The sequence below is a fragment of the Monodon monoceros genome, unplaced genomic scaffold (assembly GCF_005190385.1).
Source record: "Monodon monoceros isolate NGI ecotype Baffin Bay Population unplaced genomic scaffold, NGI_Narwhal_1 Super_Scaffold_7, whole genome shotgun sequence".
NCBI classification, from domain to species: domain Eukaryota; kingdom Metazoa; phylum Chordata; class Mammalia; order Artiodactyla; family Monodontidae; genus Monodon; species Monodon monoceros.
This window is the reverse complement of record NW_021703784.1, coordinates 82,184,323-82,200,893: the sequence shown is the minus strand read 5'-3', so window position 1 is coordinate 82,200,893 and position 16,571 is coordinate 82,184,323. Positions and strand designations below refer to the sequence as shown.

Here is a 16,571-nt window from a genome sequence, read left to right as displayed (position 1 = left end):
GTACCTAATAACTTTACTTAGGACTCTATAATGTACGTTGAATCTGTAACATGATGATGCATGGATAATACCTCAGTTTTCAATTCTTAAAAATAAAAAAACCAAACCCCAAAACATTCTGATCTTGTTGTTTAAAAAATTGTTTTCATTTTAATGATCTGAGTTAGTAACAAACAAATATACAAAATTGTCTTTCACATTTCCATACATTGTATTATGGACCACTTAAAACTCTGGACTACAAATGCAGGTTTCTTTGTATCCTTAACTTCAATTATTGTCACTTATAAATAACAGTGATTTGCCAAAACATGCACTTGTGAACACAGGTGCCAAAAGTCGTATGTGTAAGTTAATGTACAACCAATAGTGTACATTGTTCATTTGTGCAGTTATGTGTCAAGTGTAATTGACACAGAAGCAGTTATCCTGGGATATTTCACTCTTTGAAAAGTATTTCTGAGAAACAGATGGAACTACAGTTTAAAACAAAATTGTATTCTATAGATACAATAAAATTCACAACGTGCACATCTGAAGCAACTTCTGGGACCCAAAGCTGATTCAATAACCCTGCTGCCATATTAGCTTTATGGGTATATCTCCAAAATCACAGGTTGGAAAATAGCTGCTTTAACAAAAATAATATGTATATTAAAAGGAAAGTGAGACTTTGAAAATAGTAATGATGTGAGCCATCAATAATTTTCACTATTTTAGAAATTAAAAGAAATTTAGAAATTTAAAAGTAATCTGAATATTTTCTAGGCCATTTTAAGTTTAGATTTTTCCATCTCATCAATGTTTTCTATCTGATAGTATAATAGAAAAATGGGCAGTTTCTATTGTTTACTATAATTCATAAATCATTATAAATTTATGACTTCATTAGAAGATCAATTAAGTAGAAACTGGGTCATCATGAAATGGGAATAAGGAGGCCCCTTTTCTCTAACCACTAATCTGAACTAGAAGTAAATACCAATACAAAGTGATTTTTTTAAGGAGTAAATCGTTTCTAGGTTTCTGTAGGTAGGAAAATCCAATCTTTCTTAAACAGGTTTTCCTGGGTTGTAGCAACATGTGCTTTATCTCTTGAACTCCATCTACAACCTAAGGTTATTCCTATATTATACATTTCAAACTCCCTGGCAAGGAATGTGAATGCTAACCAGCTAGGCATTTATTCAACTTCATACAAAGAAAGGACTCATGTATGGATGTCATACTAATAGTCCCACTTCACTAAGGCCTGAGTTTGATGTCTTCACCTATGCTATATGGATCAAATGACAGAAGATGGTACAAAGCAACTGGCTCTCCTCCAGGCAGTATCACACACCTGGCCTCTGATTTGACTAATATGAATGCAACTGCAGTTGAAAAGGAAATGGGTTATTTTCTACAGGAAACAAGGAAAGGTCTCTGTTTTCCATGGGTCTTATCATGAAGGAAATGTGGCTAGTGATTTCAAACGTGTACATCAAGCGTTACCTAAGTGCAGGATGGCTTTTAAAAATGTTTAAACCATCAATGCTTCAGGGAAGTAAGCTGGGGGAAATAACGTAAAGGTGTATACTTACAACACTACGTTAGGAGATGTAGTTATTTACTTCTGCACTTTGGAAACGAAAGAAACCAATTCTGTCCAGAGTCAATATCAGAAAGAAATATGGCTGCTTCCTACTCTTCTCCACTTAGCAAAATTAATTTTATGATGCTCTCACTGCTGATATTCTCTCATTTGAGTTAGTTAGGCAAAATGAATCTAATAGGTTACTTTTGTTTTCAAAATAAGCTGCCTAAACAGGTTTTCAAAAGACTTTCAGAAATGGAACATTTAATCCTTGAGAGAAATTTCCATGATTATCTTGTCTAATGGCAGGTACAAGGATTGTTGGATTAAGGATTATTGCTTTCAATAAGATAACCATCAGAAATAAATATGTAAGCTTAACTCAAATACTCATTTTTCACCCAATGCTACAATGTTTATTCTCAAATCAAGTCACGTGTTACTTTTAATTCTTTGCCAGTTTACCAAGGTTTTAAGTGTAAGAAGTTGGCCTGTTAACTCAAAATCAAGACAATAGCAATATCCACATAAGCACGTCTTATTTGGGCATTGAGCAGTAACACTGCTTTCTTGATAGGACTTACTTAAGGCACTAAATGGTGGTAAAATAAACAAAAGTATGATGATTAACAACTTCTTTAGAATCGTAAAAAAGGAGATCATTTAGAAGGACACTAGTAAATCTTTTTCTCAAACAAATAAGGCATCCTGTTGGCAAACACAAATAAAACACAAGGTCACGTTGAACCTAATACATTCATGGTCTCAGCTAAACTACTTGAAGAAACACTAGCTATCAAACTAAAGAGAGCTACCATAGCATATATAAAGGTTGGAAAGGCACCTAAAGGAGGGCTCTACCACTTCCAGTTCTAAGAGTTGGGTAAGCTGTGTTTAACACTGCATGTAGTCTAATTATAAATTTTATTCTTCAAAATGTATAATGTGGTTAATTTTTACTTCGACAGATCAGTTAACCAAGTGCTAGTTTACTAAGAAATTTATTTTCATGAATTAGAAAATTCCTGCAGTGTCTAACACAACCCCATTTATAAAGCTAAACTAATTCTAGTACTGAATGCATATTTTGGATAACACTGAAGCAAATCTGTATAAACAAAAATGGTTACCTCAAGATAGAATTCACAATAGAAATTCAATATATAACTAAATAAGATTTACTGAAAATAATGAAAAGTGTAGTACAGATACATCAAACATAATTATAACCACAACACTTTCCTTGTGAAAAATACAACTATTAGTGAAATAAAATGTACAATTGAAAATTTTTCCAAAGGAAAAACAGTATAAAGGAAAATACTTTTCTTTGAGATAGGGAAAATAGTATGTCATTGTTTTTTCATCACCATATAATTTGACACAAAAAGCAGTCATAGAATTGCACCAATTCCACATCCAGTTTCCTGAACATGTTAAGAGTAAAAGGAGTTCATAAACCAGAATGCAGTTTCTGAATTTTACATTTTAAACTGATAATGTTCTCATACAGAATGTCACATCACACCAGATATGTTTACATAATGTACAATACTTTCCATTTTGTGGTCAGACATGAATATTAACATGTTTTCTGCCACCTCTCTTTCATTCTGGTGTTTAGTTGGAGTCAGGAAAAAATAATCATGTTACTTAAGTGTTATCTCTCTAGCAATAAAGAAAAATTATATTTAGTGCATGCTTCATCATTTGTCAAAAAACATTTCTGAAAATAAAACTCAGTTACCCAATGGTTTACAAAGTAGAAAGATCGTTCATTAGGATAAAAACGTGGTAGGATTTTAGGTCCATTTCCAAAGGACTGACTTCCTTGGCAGCACCACTGTCCTTTAGCAGAGACCAGGATGCAAGTTCATGATCAAAGCAGGCATGCTTGCAGGAGACCACTGCTTGACACTCAATTATCTGAGGCCCCTAGACCCCCTTTGACCACCCGCCTCTGCCGTCTTATTAGTGCTAGAAAATAGATGGAATTTTTGTGAAAATGTTAGGAACATTTCTGCTGTACATGATTTAGAAGTTCTCCAAATTTTTCAAATAGGTCTTCCACCCATTTTACATTTTTCATACAAAGTTGGACAATTTCTTCCTGTCCTAAATCTTCATTTTTTTTCTGCACAGAAGAAATCTAAAATAAAAAGAAATACCAAATTGGTTTATACTTATCACTTTATAAGCTCTTCATGAGGGCTTACTGTTTCTATATCCTGAATGAAAAGAGGATTTATAAATTCACCTAACAAGTACAGATTTTTTTGTAAAATTCCATCCACGGAGAATGACTATCTCATATAAATTTGGGTGGTCTGATCCTATCATTTTTGACTACATGGGGGCAGGGAGGAAGGCTAGGAAAAGTGGTTCAAACTTTCTCAATTACTTCCATTTGTGTTAAAAGCCGAATGACAAATTTTGGGGTAAGTTCTGCGTTTCAGGGCATTGTAAAAATAGCCAACATACTTTACATGACCATCTTTACTTTCTCCTTTGCTAGACAGAGGTTAGATCTATGAACGTCTTTCCACACTAGACCATTATCAAACACATGATTGTACAGCCTTGAGCCAACTTAACCCTTTTTAATTAAAAAACTGATAATGCTTGTCAAAAAAGCTTACTGTCTACAACCATTTAACCTCTGAGATTAATCCTTACATCCTATCCACCAAGTGTTATTATGGTCATACATAATTTCTGAGCAACTTAAATTGATACTTAAAAATTACAATTAAATTTTGACTATCATTTCTTCATGCCAAGGGACAAAACTCCCACTTTCTCTGCAATTAACTGGGATAAGGCCATTCTACAGATAAGGAGGACAGCAAGATATTCAAAGCAGTGACTAACGAGAATTAATTAAAGTAGGATCATTATACGTATGAGAGAAGAAAATGCAATAAAGTGCCATTTATTATGGCAACGTAAAGCGAGTATAACAGCTTAAAAACATTACCACTTACAGCTCCTATGCGATGGTGAGCCTCAGATTAATCTGAGCACAACGCTTAGAGTATAGACACATTTTTTAAAACAATTTTTAACAATTCTCTTTAAAACATTAAAAAATACTGTAGCTAACTAGTGCATATAACAAAAAAGCAGACTCACAGATATAGAGAACAAACTAGTGGTTACCAGTGGGAGGCGGGAGGGGCAATATAGGAGCTGGGGAGTGAGAGGTACAAACTGTTGGGTGTAAGACAGGCTACAGGGATATATTGTACAGCACAGGGAATATAGCCAATATTTTGTAATAACTGTAACTGCAGTGTAATCTTTAAAAATTATATATATAAATGCTACAGCTACAGTCTTCTTAAAGTTCAGAAAAACATACATTTCTAAGTAAACGAAAAAGTAATTACCTCATCTTTACATATGAGATAAACATGATATTTATAATGATGGAGTGAATGATACAAAGAATACAACTGTATTTTCTCTGGATCAACGGCAAACTCCTATAAAAAGAAAAGAGTTTATAGACACATTTATTTCATGGAGCATCTGAACTAAGAATACTTTTATGAAAATACTAGACCAAAAGTCTCAATGGAAATCTTAAAAATGACTTACATGGCTAGATATTAATATGTATTAATATGGACAAGAGACTTATTCAAAATAAGATTTTAAATTGTATTTTAAAATCTTTATTCTTTTTCCTGAATATAAATATACACTATTTCAAAAAAGTTAAACATTACAAAAAATTTAAACAGTAAACATAGAAGATGACTTACAAGGTAAAGAATTCTATAATTCTTGCTTCAGAGGTAAACAAGGTTAACAGTATGTCACATATTCTTCCATGTGCATGCTTCCATATGTATAACATATATCAATAACACTAATTTTGTAATGGGAAGGGAATCATACTATATATATTGTTTTGCAATTTTATTTTTTAGAATTCTTTTTCTTTAACCAAAGTAAAACTTGGATATCTTTCTATTTATTAAGCACCACCCTCCCAAGAGAAATTATATGAGGGCAGGATTTTGGACCATTTTTCGCTGTTGTATTCCTAGTACTCAAAACTATATTTGGTATACTATAGGTACCAAATTTTTTAATTGAAAGAATGAATGAATCTATCTCTTCTTTTTAAAAAGTACATAATATTACATTATCTGGGTGGCTCTTTATTTATTTAGTCTCACACTGGTGATATATAACTGGAATTGTTCTTACAACTAATTCTACAATGAGCAAAGGCATACGGTTTTATGCATTTGTGAATGATTCTACAAAACACATTTTTGATGGGGAACTGATATGTTGCTAAACTGCTTTCTGAAAAGGCAATAATTTAGACTATGTTTGAAAATAAATGAATTCCAATTTTAATAATTTTACAGATATGGAATATTGAATCTTATGGAATGTGTGCACATCCACTTATCTGTATGCATTTGTACCCAGTGACACACAAAAATATTAAAAATATAATTATAAGCATGGGACGATTATTAGTCTTATTTAGAAAGTTTGTGAGCACTCACCATATACCAGATACCGTGCTAGGCAATGGAGAAAAACAAAGAGTAAGAACGAGTCCCTATTCTGTAGGCCAGAGCTGCTCATTCCTACCTGAAACCATTTCACATTTAACAACAGAGTAAAATATTTGCTTGTTTCAATGTTTGAAGTAGGATTTTTATTGACAACTAGAAGGTATAATTACATCAATCAATATATACTTACTTGTGCAGATTTAGTAGTTGTTTTAGAAGTTCTTAGAGTTTTTTTATTATAAGCTTTGCCATTCATTTTGATTTTAGAAATAGCAGATCCCCCACTTTTTGTTTTAGAGTCTCGAGTAATTATTGTTAGTTCAGGAAAACTTTCCAAGGCATTCTTTACAATAAAATAAAGCAAAAATAACTGACATCAGAAAAGTGATCTCAACTACTTCCAGCTATTCAAAACTTATTTTTAAAAAATATAGAAATATATTCATACATGTACATATACTCAAAAAATATATGTGGGGGGGTTACTGATGGGGTGCGGTAAATATATACAATCTATACATACATACACAAACATATGTGGGGTGTTAAACGTGGCCACAAATTCTCTGTAGCTCCTCCCATCAAGATGTGGAGCCTACTTCCCCATCCCCTGGATCTGGGCCAAACTTATGACCTGATTTAAGCAACAGCATGTGACACTATGGGGACTCCCGAATGAGTAAGACTAGTAATGCCTCTCTGGCTTCAAGGCAGCGGAAAGAAGGACATTTGTAAGCTTCAACTGTTTATAAACAGTTTCAACCTTCAAGGTCACTCTTTCCCAAACTCTATATAGATTCCCAAGCACCTGGTATTGTGACCCCTCAAACAGTGCATTTTAAAACAACTTAATTTTCTAAATAAAAGTGTAGGAGTGAACTGTTTCATTAATAGAAATAATAGAATTTTTGGCATTTCCTACCATAGTGAGCTATTTGTTTCTAGCTTCATTCTAACTTTTAATACTGTATGCATATTTTGGCTTTGAAATGCAAATTGCTATAAATGAAAACTATCTGTCACAGACATCACTATTATCATTTATAGTTATATTAAATAACTATAATTTCAAAAGTAGAAATTTTGTGTTTTTTCCTGTGAAAACAAGAATATGAAAATGAATATTTCAGTTGTTCACCATAAACTATTGCATAAGATTTAAATATCTACTGAGGGCTTCCCTGGTGGCGCAGTGGTTGAGAGTCCGCCTGCCGATGCAGGGGACACGGGTTCGTGCCCCAGTCCGGGAAGATCCCACATGCCGCGGAGCGGCTGGGCCCGTGAGCCATGGCCGCTGAGCCTGCACGTCTGGAGCCTGTGCTCCGCAATGGGAGAGGCCACCAACAGTGAGACACCCGCGTACCGCAAAAAAAAAAAAAATTCTACTGAGTCTATTAAATTCCAAGTGGTGGCTTTATTTTTCTTTTTTTTTAAGATTTATTTATTATCTATTTATTTAATTTATTTATTTTTGGCTATGTCGGGTCTTAGTTGCGGCACGTGGGATCTCCGCTGAGGTGTGCAGGCTTCTCTCTCTAGTTGTGGCGTGCAGGCTCCAGGGCGTGGACTCTGCAGTTTGCGGCACACAGGCTCTCTAGTTGAGGTGCGTGAGCTTAGCAGTTGTGGTGCATGGGCTCAGTTGCCCCGCAGCACGTGGGATCTTAGTTCCCTGACCAGGGATTGAACCCAGCTCCCCTGCATTCTAAGGTGGATTCTCTACCACTGGACCATCGGGGAAGTCCCGGTGGCTTTATTTTAATACAAGTTGTTAGAGAACTGGTTTGACATCTCTAAAATGGTTAGCCAAAACCGGTCATTTTTAAGATTTAGTAAATATTCAGATAACAACATTCCATTGTCTGTAGAAAACATGGTATTTCTCCCCAAAATATTTCATTTGAAGACAGCAGTTAAACAGAAAATACTGGACCAGGGGTGAGCAGAACAAATTCTTAGCACGGGGTGTCTTACTAGCTTCTGACCTTTTTCTTTCCCCTCTGCAAGTATCAATACATGTCAGTGAAGAATACAGGACTACTAGTCAGAGTTTGGTGTCACATAAACTCTAAATCAATCTCAGAGCCTTAATTTTCACCTAGCTAAAATGAAGTCGATTTTCACTTTTATGTGGAGTTCAGATAAAATAGGGATGTGAAAAAGCTATTACAAATTGCCCAAAGGAGTTGACAACTTATGTCCACACGTAAGTTCACACAGACTTGTCTAGCAGTAATTGCCAGAACTAGGAAGCAACCAGTCCTTCAGTAGGTGAATGGATAAACTGTGGTACATTCAGACAGTGGATTATTATTCAGGCTAAAAAGAAAGAAACTATTTCACTATTGCCGTGAAAAGATACGGCAGAACCTTAAATGCATATTAGTAAGTGAAAGAAGCCAATCTGTAGCCAAAGCTACATAGTGTATGGTTTCAACTATATGACATTCTGGAAAAGGTAAAATTATGGAGTAAAAGTAAAAAGATCAGAGGCTGGGGGAGAGAAAGGGATGAACTGACAGAGCACAGAGGATTTGGGGGGCAGTGAAACTACTCTGTACAATACTATGACAGTGGTTATGTCTGCCCAAATCGATGGAATGTACAAGAGTGAACTGTCACGTAAACGATGGACTTTGGGTTGTAATGATGTGTCAGTGCAGGTTCATCAGCGTGACATTCTGGTGGGAGACGCTGGTAATGGGAGGTTATTCAGGTGTGGCGGCAGGGGGCACATGGAAACTCTGTACTTCCTGCTCAATTTGGCTGTGAACCTAAAACTGCTCCAAAATATAGTCTGTTTTTTAAAAAGCTAAAAACTTCTCTTGAGAGAGATATAATCAAGTGATTCCAGGTGTTACATGTTATACTTTTTTTTTTTTTTTTTTTTTGCGGTACGCGGACCTCTCACTGTTGTGGCCTCTCCCGTTGTGGAGCACAGGCTCCAGACGCGCAGGCTCAGCGGCCATGGCTCACGGGCCTAGCCGCTCCGCGGCATGCGGGATCTTCCTGGACCGGGGCACGAACCCGTGTCCCCTGCATCGGCAGGCGGACTCTCAACCACTGCGCCACCAGGGAAGCCCATACGTTATACTTTGAATAAGAAAAGGCGGGAAAGTTTTGACTACTAAGTAGCTTCTATGATATATTTTCTGAGTTTAGATTAGCTTTTTGTTCTCTATTTCTGGTAACACCAAAAACCAATGTATAGTGCCAAGATACGTTAACAGACGTATATACCTCCTACCATTAGGTGAGGATCAATTTTTCCTCAGATACTGAGTAATGCAGGCAAGTAAAGGGAATTTTGATAACTGTGCTAAGGCCAATTTTAAGTATATATGAAATGTGAAATTTTTAAAGAGGTTTAAAAGAAAAACAAGATTGGAATACAGTAGTTTAAAGGAAGTATTTTTGAAAACATTTGGAAATTATTATATATAAGGAATACGAGATGAATATAAAAAATGAATTTAAGCAGAGAAAAGCAAATGATTAACACTAAGAATATATTTAATACAATAAAAAGACAAGCTCAGACAAGACTCATAATGAATAAAAATCAAATTTTTGTTGGGTGGAAAAATCTTATAAAACTGAGAATGACTTCCCAAAATTTTCTTTCCTATTATATCTAAGACTATGATTGCCACTGAGTTTGCTAATAAACCACCTGACGGAAATACCTTGAATGACTGATCCAAATGAAGATTCAAAAGGAGTCTCTTTCGGTTATCATTCAGCATGCTATCTATTTTTTTCATATGAGGCAAAAGTAGCTCATCTAAAACAAGATAAAAATTTACTGTGACAGGATAAACTATCAACAAAAAAACTTGTTAGAAATACAGCTTTTCTTTAAAACATTAATAGACTGACATTAAATTCATTGATTAAGTATTGATTTAAAAATATTGCACATGAAGCTTTTTGAACAAAAGTTACCTTGAAAAAATAGGTTTACAATAGCTAAGTGAGAAAGAAGTAGCATAGTGTGATGACAGAATCAAAAGTCCTGGGTTTTAACCCCATCTATGCCACCGGAATTGATCAACCAGTGGGCAAACTGCCTAATCTCTTCAGACCTCATTTACCATGTGAACGATAACAGTATTCCAAAACATAAATTTAACATTAAAATTTTTTATGAAATACTGAGTATGATATTCTTTTTTTTTTGCGGTACGCGGGCCTCTCACTGTTGTGGCCGCTCCCGTTGCGGAGCACAGGCTCCAGACGCGCAGGCTCAGCGGCCATGGCTCACGGGCCCAGCCGCTCCATGGCATGTGGGATCTTCCCGGACCGGGGCATGAACCCGTGTCCCCTGCATCGGCAGGCGGACTCTCAACCACTGCACCACCTGGGAAGCCCCTGAGTATGATATTCTTAATTCACTATAGTTTGGGGCAAAGAAAAAGTAGGGCAAGAAAAATAGTCAAAATCCAGTTTCAAATACACAAGGGAAGAGTCAAAATAGTTATTTGAGAAAAGGGAAGAGTAAAAGTATGATGAAGGTTTCTTACCCAAAGATTATGATTTCTTTTTTACCCTTCTGAAACTTTAAGCTCTTTTAAGAGAAACACTTTCAAAGTATAAGTTAATTACTTTTAGTGCTGTATTAAATATTTTAGGTTACTAAACTATTTCTTAATTTATCAGCATAACAACATTTTATAATACTAATTAGCTTTAATGACCCTTCTGAAAATGTATATATAACCCTCAGAATCTGGTTACTAATTTCATAGCTAAACAAAATGAGTCTTTATAATTGGAGAATAAACACAAGCACAGAGACCAGAAAAAGAACACTTTCCTCAAATTGAAGAAAAAGTCCTCAATAAGGAATGCTTTCTAAGATCACCACAACACACCTGACAGCTTTCTTTTTATCTTTCTAGCAGTGGTTAAATCTATTCAAGTATTATAAAAATTTACATTTCACACAAATAAGTTTTAAACATTTGTGGATTATTTTTAAATATAACCATTAAATTTTTCATCCCTCATTTTAAATGGAGAAAATTTTTAAAAAATGATAAGCAATAGAAAAAAAATCATTTAAAATACAACCACCCAGAAATGATCACTACTAAGAAATGCATATTTTATGATGCAAGGAGTTTTGATTGAGAGAGAAAATGTTTATTGGCAAAATGCTGACCTAGGGAATTAATTTTGGGTTTTGATTGTGGCTCTTCTACCACTAACTTGTTCTGTAACTTTAGGAAACACATTTAATATCTTCTCTAACATCTCTTCCAGCTCTACAATAGTTGATGTATGAATTACTGCCTCTGATTATATAGTCAAAAAAGCAAGACTAGAAATTAGAAGACCTTGGATTTAATCCTTTCTCTGCTACTTGCAAGTTGTGAGCTCTTAAGCAAGTCACTTAACCTTTTTCAAAAAAGGCTCAGCATCATTGTCTTCACCCAAAAAATGGCTGTCTAAGTTGTTCTGGGATTAATATAGAATAATGTATGTCAAAGTATGTGGAAATAATAAAACAATATACATTATTAAGCATTGCTGTTGAAGTATATTGTTACTGATTATTCATTGTTACTATCTTTTTGATCTTACACTTGTTCAACTCATTTTGATAGAAGGATAATGGAAACTGACTCGTTAATCCTTTTATTCTCTCTTCTAGTTGTCCCTGGTGAATGCTATAGTAGCTGAAGGGTAAATGTTAGTGAGCAACATTAGATATATAAATTACCAGTTTATTTCTTATGTCATTTTCATCCCTACTCTACCATAAGAAAAAGTTACTAAAGGAAGAGTAAAAAAGGAATAATATTAATAAATATAACCCATGGCATTTATTGTTTTACTACTAATTGATTAGAAAATAATTACTCTGTGATGTATCTTTTACTGGACACGAATATACAATTTTAATCTTTACACCATTATAATCTTTCCAATTATTAGAAAACAGAATATATTGACATCTGGACCTTCCATGCAACTCAGACAATTGGTGAAATGTTATAAGGATGATAAAGATTCTAGAATTGAAAGAAACTAGTGGGTAGTTACATAATATTCTCATGAGTAGAAATCAATAAAAATATATTCAATATAAAATTGTTCATATATTCAAACAATTCATGAAAAGCTATGACCCCATTTTATAGAATCAATATATCAAGTTTGTTAACTGACAACATATACAAAAACCATATATTAAATATGTAACTAACAGAGAAGAATAAAAAAGATCCAGAAAGTACTACCAAGAAAGTACTACTTAGCAGACTGTACCGTTGCTCTTCTCTAAGGCTTGCATTGTGTCAGGATCCAAAGCAATGCTAACAAGCAATTCCATGTAACTCTTAAAGGTTTCCTTCATTGCTCTTGTGTTCAAAAAACGAGTGACAAAGGGAGCTGGAGGATTAAATTCTGGGAGGGAGAAAAGATGAAATATTAAATACTCCTTCCTGACAACTTTAAAAACACTCTGCTCTATAGCAATTGTCTATAAGCAGATAAAAGGTTGTAGATAAAATTTCTTCAAATTCAAGGTTCTCCCACTCTGCCTTTAAAAACACCGTGGGTGAGAGATTCTCAAAGGTGGTTTTGCACATCACAATCACTGGAGAGCTTTCAAAACAAAACAAAAAAAACAGATTGCTGGACTTATTAAAACAGAATCTGGGGTGGTAATGGTGGTAGTGGTGATGAAGCTTAAATGTTATACTTTTTAAAAAGTTCCCAGGTGCCTCTGAAGCCCAACACCAGCCCAGCATTTGGAAACATCTGCCCCATAGGAACCTGTTTCTCCTCCCCTGGCCCTACCAGACATCTGCTGCCAGGTCGTGCTACTTCAAAACTGATGGTTTCTATAAAATTTCTATAAAATTCTGGTCTAGAGTCAACACATATTAAAAAAAAATTTTTAATGTAAACATAGCCTGTGCATAAAGAAAATTTCACTCAAATTCAATGGCAAGAACTGCAAGATTAGAGGTGTGTCTGAATTTTGACTCTTTTCATTCAAGTACAGAACTATTATCACAGCCTTTAACAGGGGTTCTTAGACTTTGGTCCACAGACCCCTCGGGGTCTCCCCTCATAACCATTTCAGGGGTCTCTGATGTCAAACTGTTTTCCTAATAATATTAAGATGTTATATACCTTTTTCACTCTGTTGACATTTGTAAAAGGAATGTTGGGTAAAACTGCTGGGGCCTTACCTAGCCTGAATTGAGGCAGTGACACCAAACTGTACTAGTAGCCATATACTTTGCCATGACTGTCATCTAACTGCCATGAATTTGAAGGAAAAAAACAAACAATTTCCCTTAAGAATAATCCTTGATGAAGCGGTAAGAATTATTAATTGTATTAAATCTCTACTCTTGAGTAAATGTCTTAAAATTCTGTGGGATGAAATGAGAGGTACATATAAAGCATTTCTGCTATGAAGTATGACAGTTTTCTCCAGGAAAAGCATCCATGTAATTGTTTGAATTACAAGATGAACCAGCCACCTTTTCCCCCATTGGGATACCAATTTTATCTGAAAAAAATGACTGACAGATACACTATGCCTATTCAGACTTGGGTATTTGGCAGACATTTTCTTAACGAAGTGAACCTGTCACTGCAAGGAAAACAACTGACAGTATTTGTTGCCAATGATAAAATTTGAGGTTTCAAGTGAAAATCAGAATTCCGGGGGACTTCCCTGGTGGCGCAGTGGTTGGGAGTCCGCCTGCCAGTGCGGGGGACGCGGGTTCGGGCCCTGGTTCGGGAGGATCCCATATGCTGCGGAGCAGCTGGGCCTGTGCACCACAGCTACTGAGCCTGCACTCTGGAGCCCGTGAGCCACAGCTACTGAAGCCCGCGTGATACAGCTACTGAAGCCCAGGCACCTAGAGCCCATGCTCCGCAACGGGAGAGGCCACCGCAGTGAGAGGCCCGCGCACCGCAACAAAGAGTGGCCACCGCTTTCCACAACTGTAGAGAGCCCGCGCACAGCGGCGAAGACCCAACACAGCCAAAAATAAATTAATAAAATTGATTAATTAATTAAAAAAAAAAAAAAAGAATTCCGGAAAACTTGTTTCCACCACTGTGAGCCTGACAGCATTCCAATACTTAAGGACTTCATTGATGAAATCAGTGTTGATATTAAAAATGTCATTTCTTTGATACTGCAAAAATGTATGAACTAAAACCATAAGACTCTTAGAAGAAAATACAAGGATAAATCTTCATGACCTTGGATTTGCAATGGATTCTAAGTATGATACCAAAAACATGAGCAATGAAAAAAAAATAGATAAATTTGGCTTCATCAGAATTTCAGACTTTTGTGCATCAAAGGACATTATCAAGAAAATGAAACACTGTGCTCACTTCAGCAGCACATATACTAAAAAAAAAAAAAAAAAAAAAAAAAAAAAGGGCTTCCTTGGTGGCGCAGTGGTTGAGAGTCTGCCTGCCAATGCAGGGGATGCGGGTTTGTGCCCCAGTCCGGGAAGATCCCACATGCCGCGGAGTGGCTGGGCCCGTGAGCCATGGCCGCTGAGCCTGCACGTCCGGAGCCTGTGCTCCACAACGGTGAGAGGCCCGCGTACCGCAAAACAAACAAACAAACAAAAAAACTGAAATATCTACAGAATGGGAGAAAATGTTTTCAAATCATATGTCTAATAAGGGTTTAATATCTATAATATATAAAGAACTCCTACAACTCAAGAACAAAAGGAGACATGAACTGGGCAAAGGATTTGAATAGACATTTCTCCAAAGAAGATAAGCAAGTAGCTAGTAAGCAACTGAAAAGATGTTCAACATCATTAGTCATTAGGGAAATACAAATCAAAACCACAATGAGATACCACTTCACACCTACTAGAATAGCTATAATCAAAAAACAAAATATAACAAGTATTGGTGAGGATGTGAAGAAATTGGAACCCTATGCATTGCTAGGGGGAATGTAAAATGGTGCAACCACTGTGGGAAAAGTTTGGCAGTTCCTCAAAAAGCTAAACATATAATTATATGACTCAGCAATTCCACTCTTAGGTATATAAATAATTGAAAACAAGGACACAAACAGATATTTATATGCCAATGTTCACTGCAGCATTACTTACAACAGCCAAAATGTGGAAGCAACCCAAGTGTCCATCAATAGATAAAAAGATAAACAAGAACATACAATGGATAAACTTACAATGGAATTGTATTCAGTCATAAAAACTAGTAAGTTCTAATATATGCTATGTAACATGGACGAACCTTAAAAACATTATGCTAAGTGAAATAAGCCACGCTTATATGAGATATGTAGAGTAGGCAAATTCATGGAGACAAAATAGAGTAGAGATTCCCAGCAGCTGGGGGAAAGGGAGAATGAGGAGTTATTGCCTAATGGTTACAAAGTTTCTGTTTGGGATGATCAGGAAGTTTTGGAAATAGCTGTGACAGTTGAGCAACAGTGTGAATATAATTAATGCTGCTGAATCGTTCACTTAAAAATGGTTAAAAGTGGCAAGTTTTATGTTATATATATTTTACCACATTTTAAAATGTGGAAAAAACATGAAATAGACTATGTACATCAATGAGCTAACAGATAGTTTCACATTACAAAAAAATGTTATAAAATCATTCATGGATGAAAGATACCTCAAAGGGTAAAACAAACCAATAGATTTAATGTAACAAGCATGAAAAGTTGAAGAAGCTACCACTTGTCAAGTTTATCAAATAAAATCCTTTGAGTATCAAAGAAAAATATACATAATTATCTGAAAAGGTAATCAAAATACTCCTCTCTTTCCCAACTACATAGCTAATGTGAGGCTGGGTATTCTTCATATACTTCAACCAAAATAATATATATACAAACTGAATACAGAAGCAGATATGAAAATGCTATTCTTCTAACTAAATACAATTGTCTAAAAAAACTTATGTGAATATGTAATATGTAATTTTTATTTAAAATATCTTAAAATTGTCTGTTTTAACTGATACTTGGTGATATACATAGATACAGGCCACACACACACACAAAAAGTGTTTTGGAATCCTCAGTAAATTTGAAGATTATAAAGAAGTCTTGAAACAAATAGCTTGAAAATCACCAGCCTATAAATCTACGTTTATTATCAATATTTGCCTTCTTTTTAAGAAGCACTAAAAATGCTTGCCTGTTAGTGACACCTAGTGGTAACTCAAGTTACCAATGAAAGAAAATTTTCACCTTAATTGTCATTTGAGGAAGCTGTATAAATAACTGAGTGCAAATTCAGAACCCAAACTTCTCTAAACAGTAGGCAGAAATGCTAACTGCGAAATTACGTATAATGCCTTCCACACATACTCAAAGCACTAAATTTCTTTATAAATTCCAACGTGCCTACTTCTAAACAACAGTTCAAAAGTAGCTTTTAAAAACAATACATTTAAAGTAAACTTCTGTACTG

The 16,571-nt window shown here is 35.1% G+C and overlaps 1 protein-coding gene across 3 annotated transcripts in view; it reads right to left on the bottom strand.

Moving 5' to 3' along the window:
• Window positions 1-775: 775 nt before the first annotated feature.
• QSER1 (glutamine and serine rich 1) overlaps window positions 776-16,571 on the bottom strand; it is a 76,865-nt gene continuing 61,069 nt past the window's right edge. For 2 of the 3 annotated variants that reach the window (XM_029207565.1, XM_029207563.1), the window contains exons 9-13: window positions 12,388-12,525; window positions 9,801-9,898; window positions 6,308-6,460; window positions 4,966-5,061; window positions 3,046-3,725 (exon numbers count right to left, since the gene is read on the bottom strand). In XM_029207565.1, the coding sequence (XP_029063398.1) occupies window positions 3,585-3,725; window positions 4,966-5,061; window positions 6,308-6,460; window positions 9,801-9,898; window positions 12,388-12,525 (626 nt within the window). In that variant the 3' untranslated portion in view covers window positions 3,046-3,584. Of the gene's footprint in view, window positions 3,726-4,965; window positions 5,062-6,307; window positions 6,461-9,800; window positions 9,899-12,387; window positions 12,526-16,571 lie in introns of all 3 variants that reach the window. The other variant, XM_029207564.1, reaches the window with a different exon arrangement.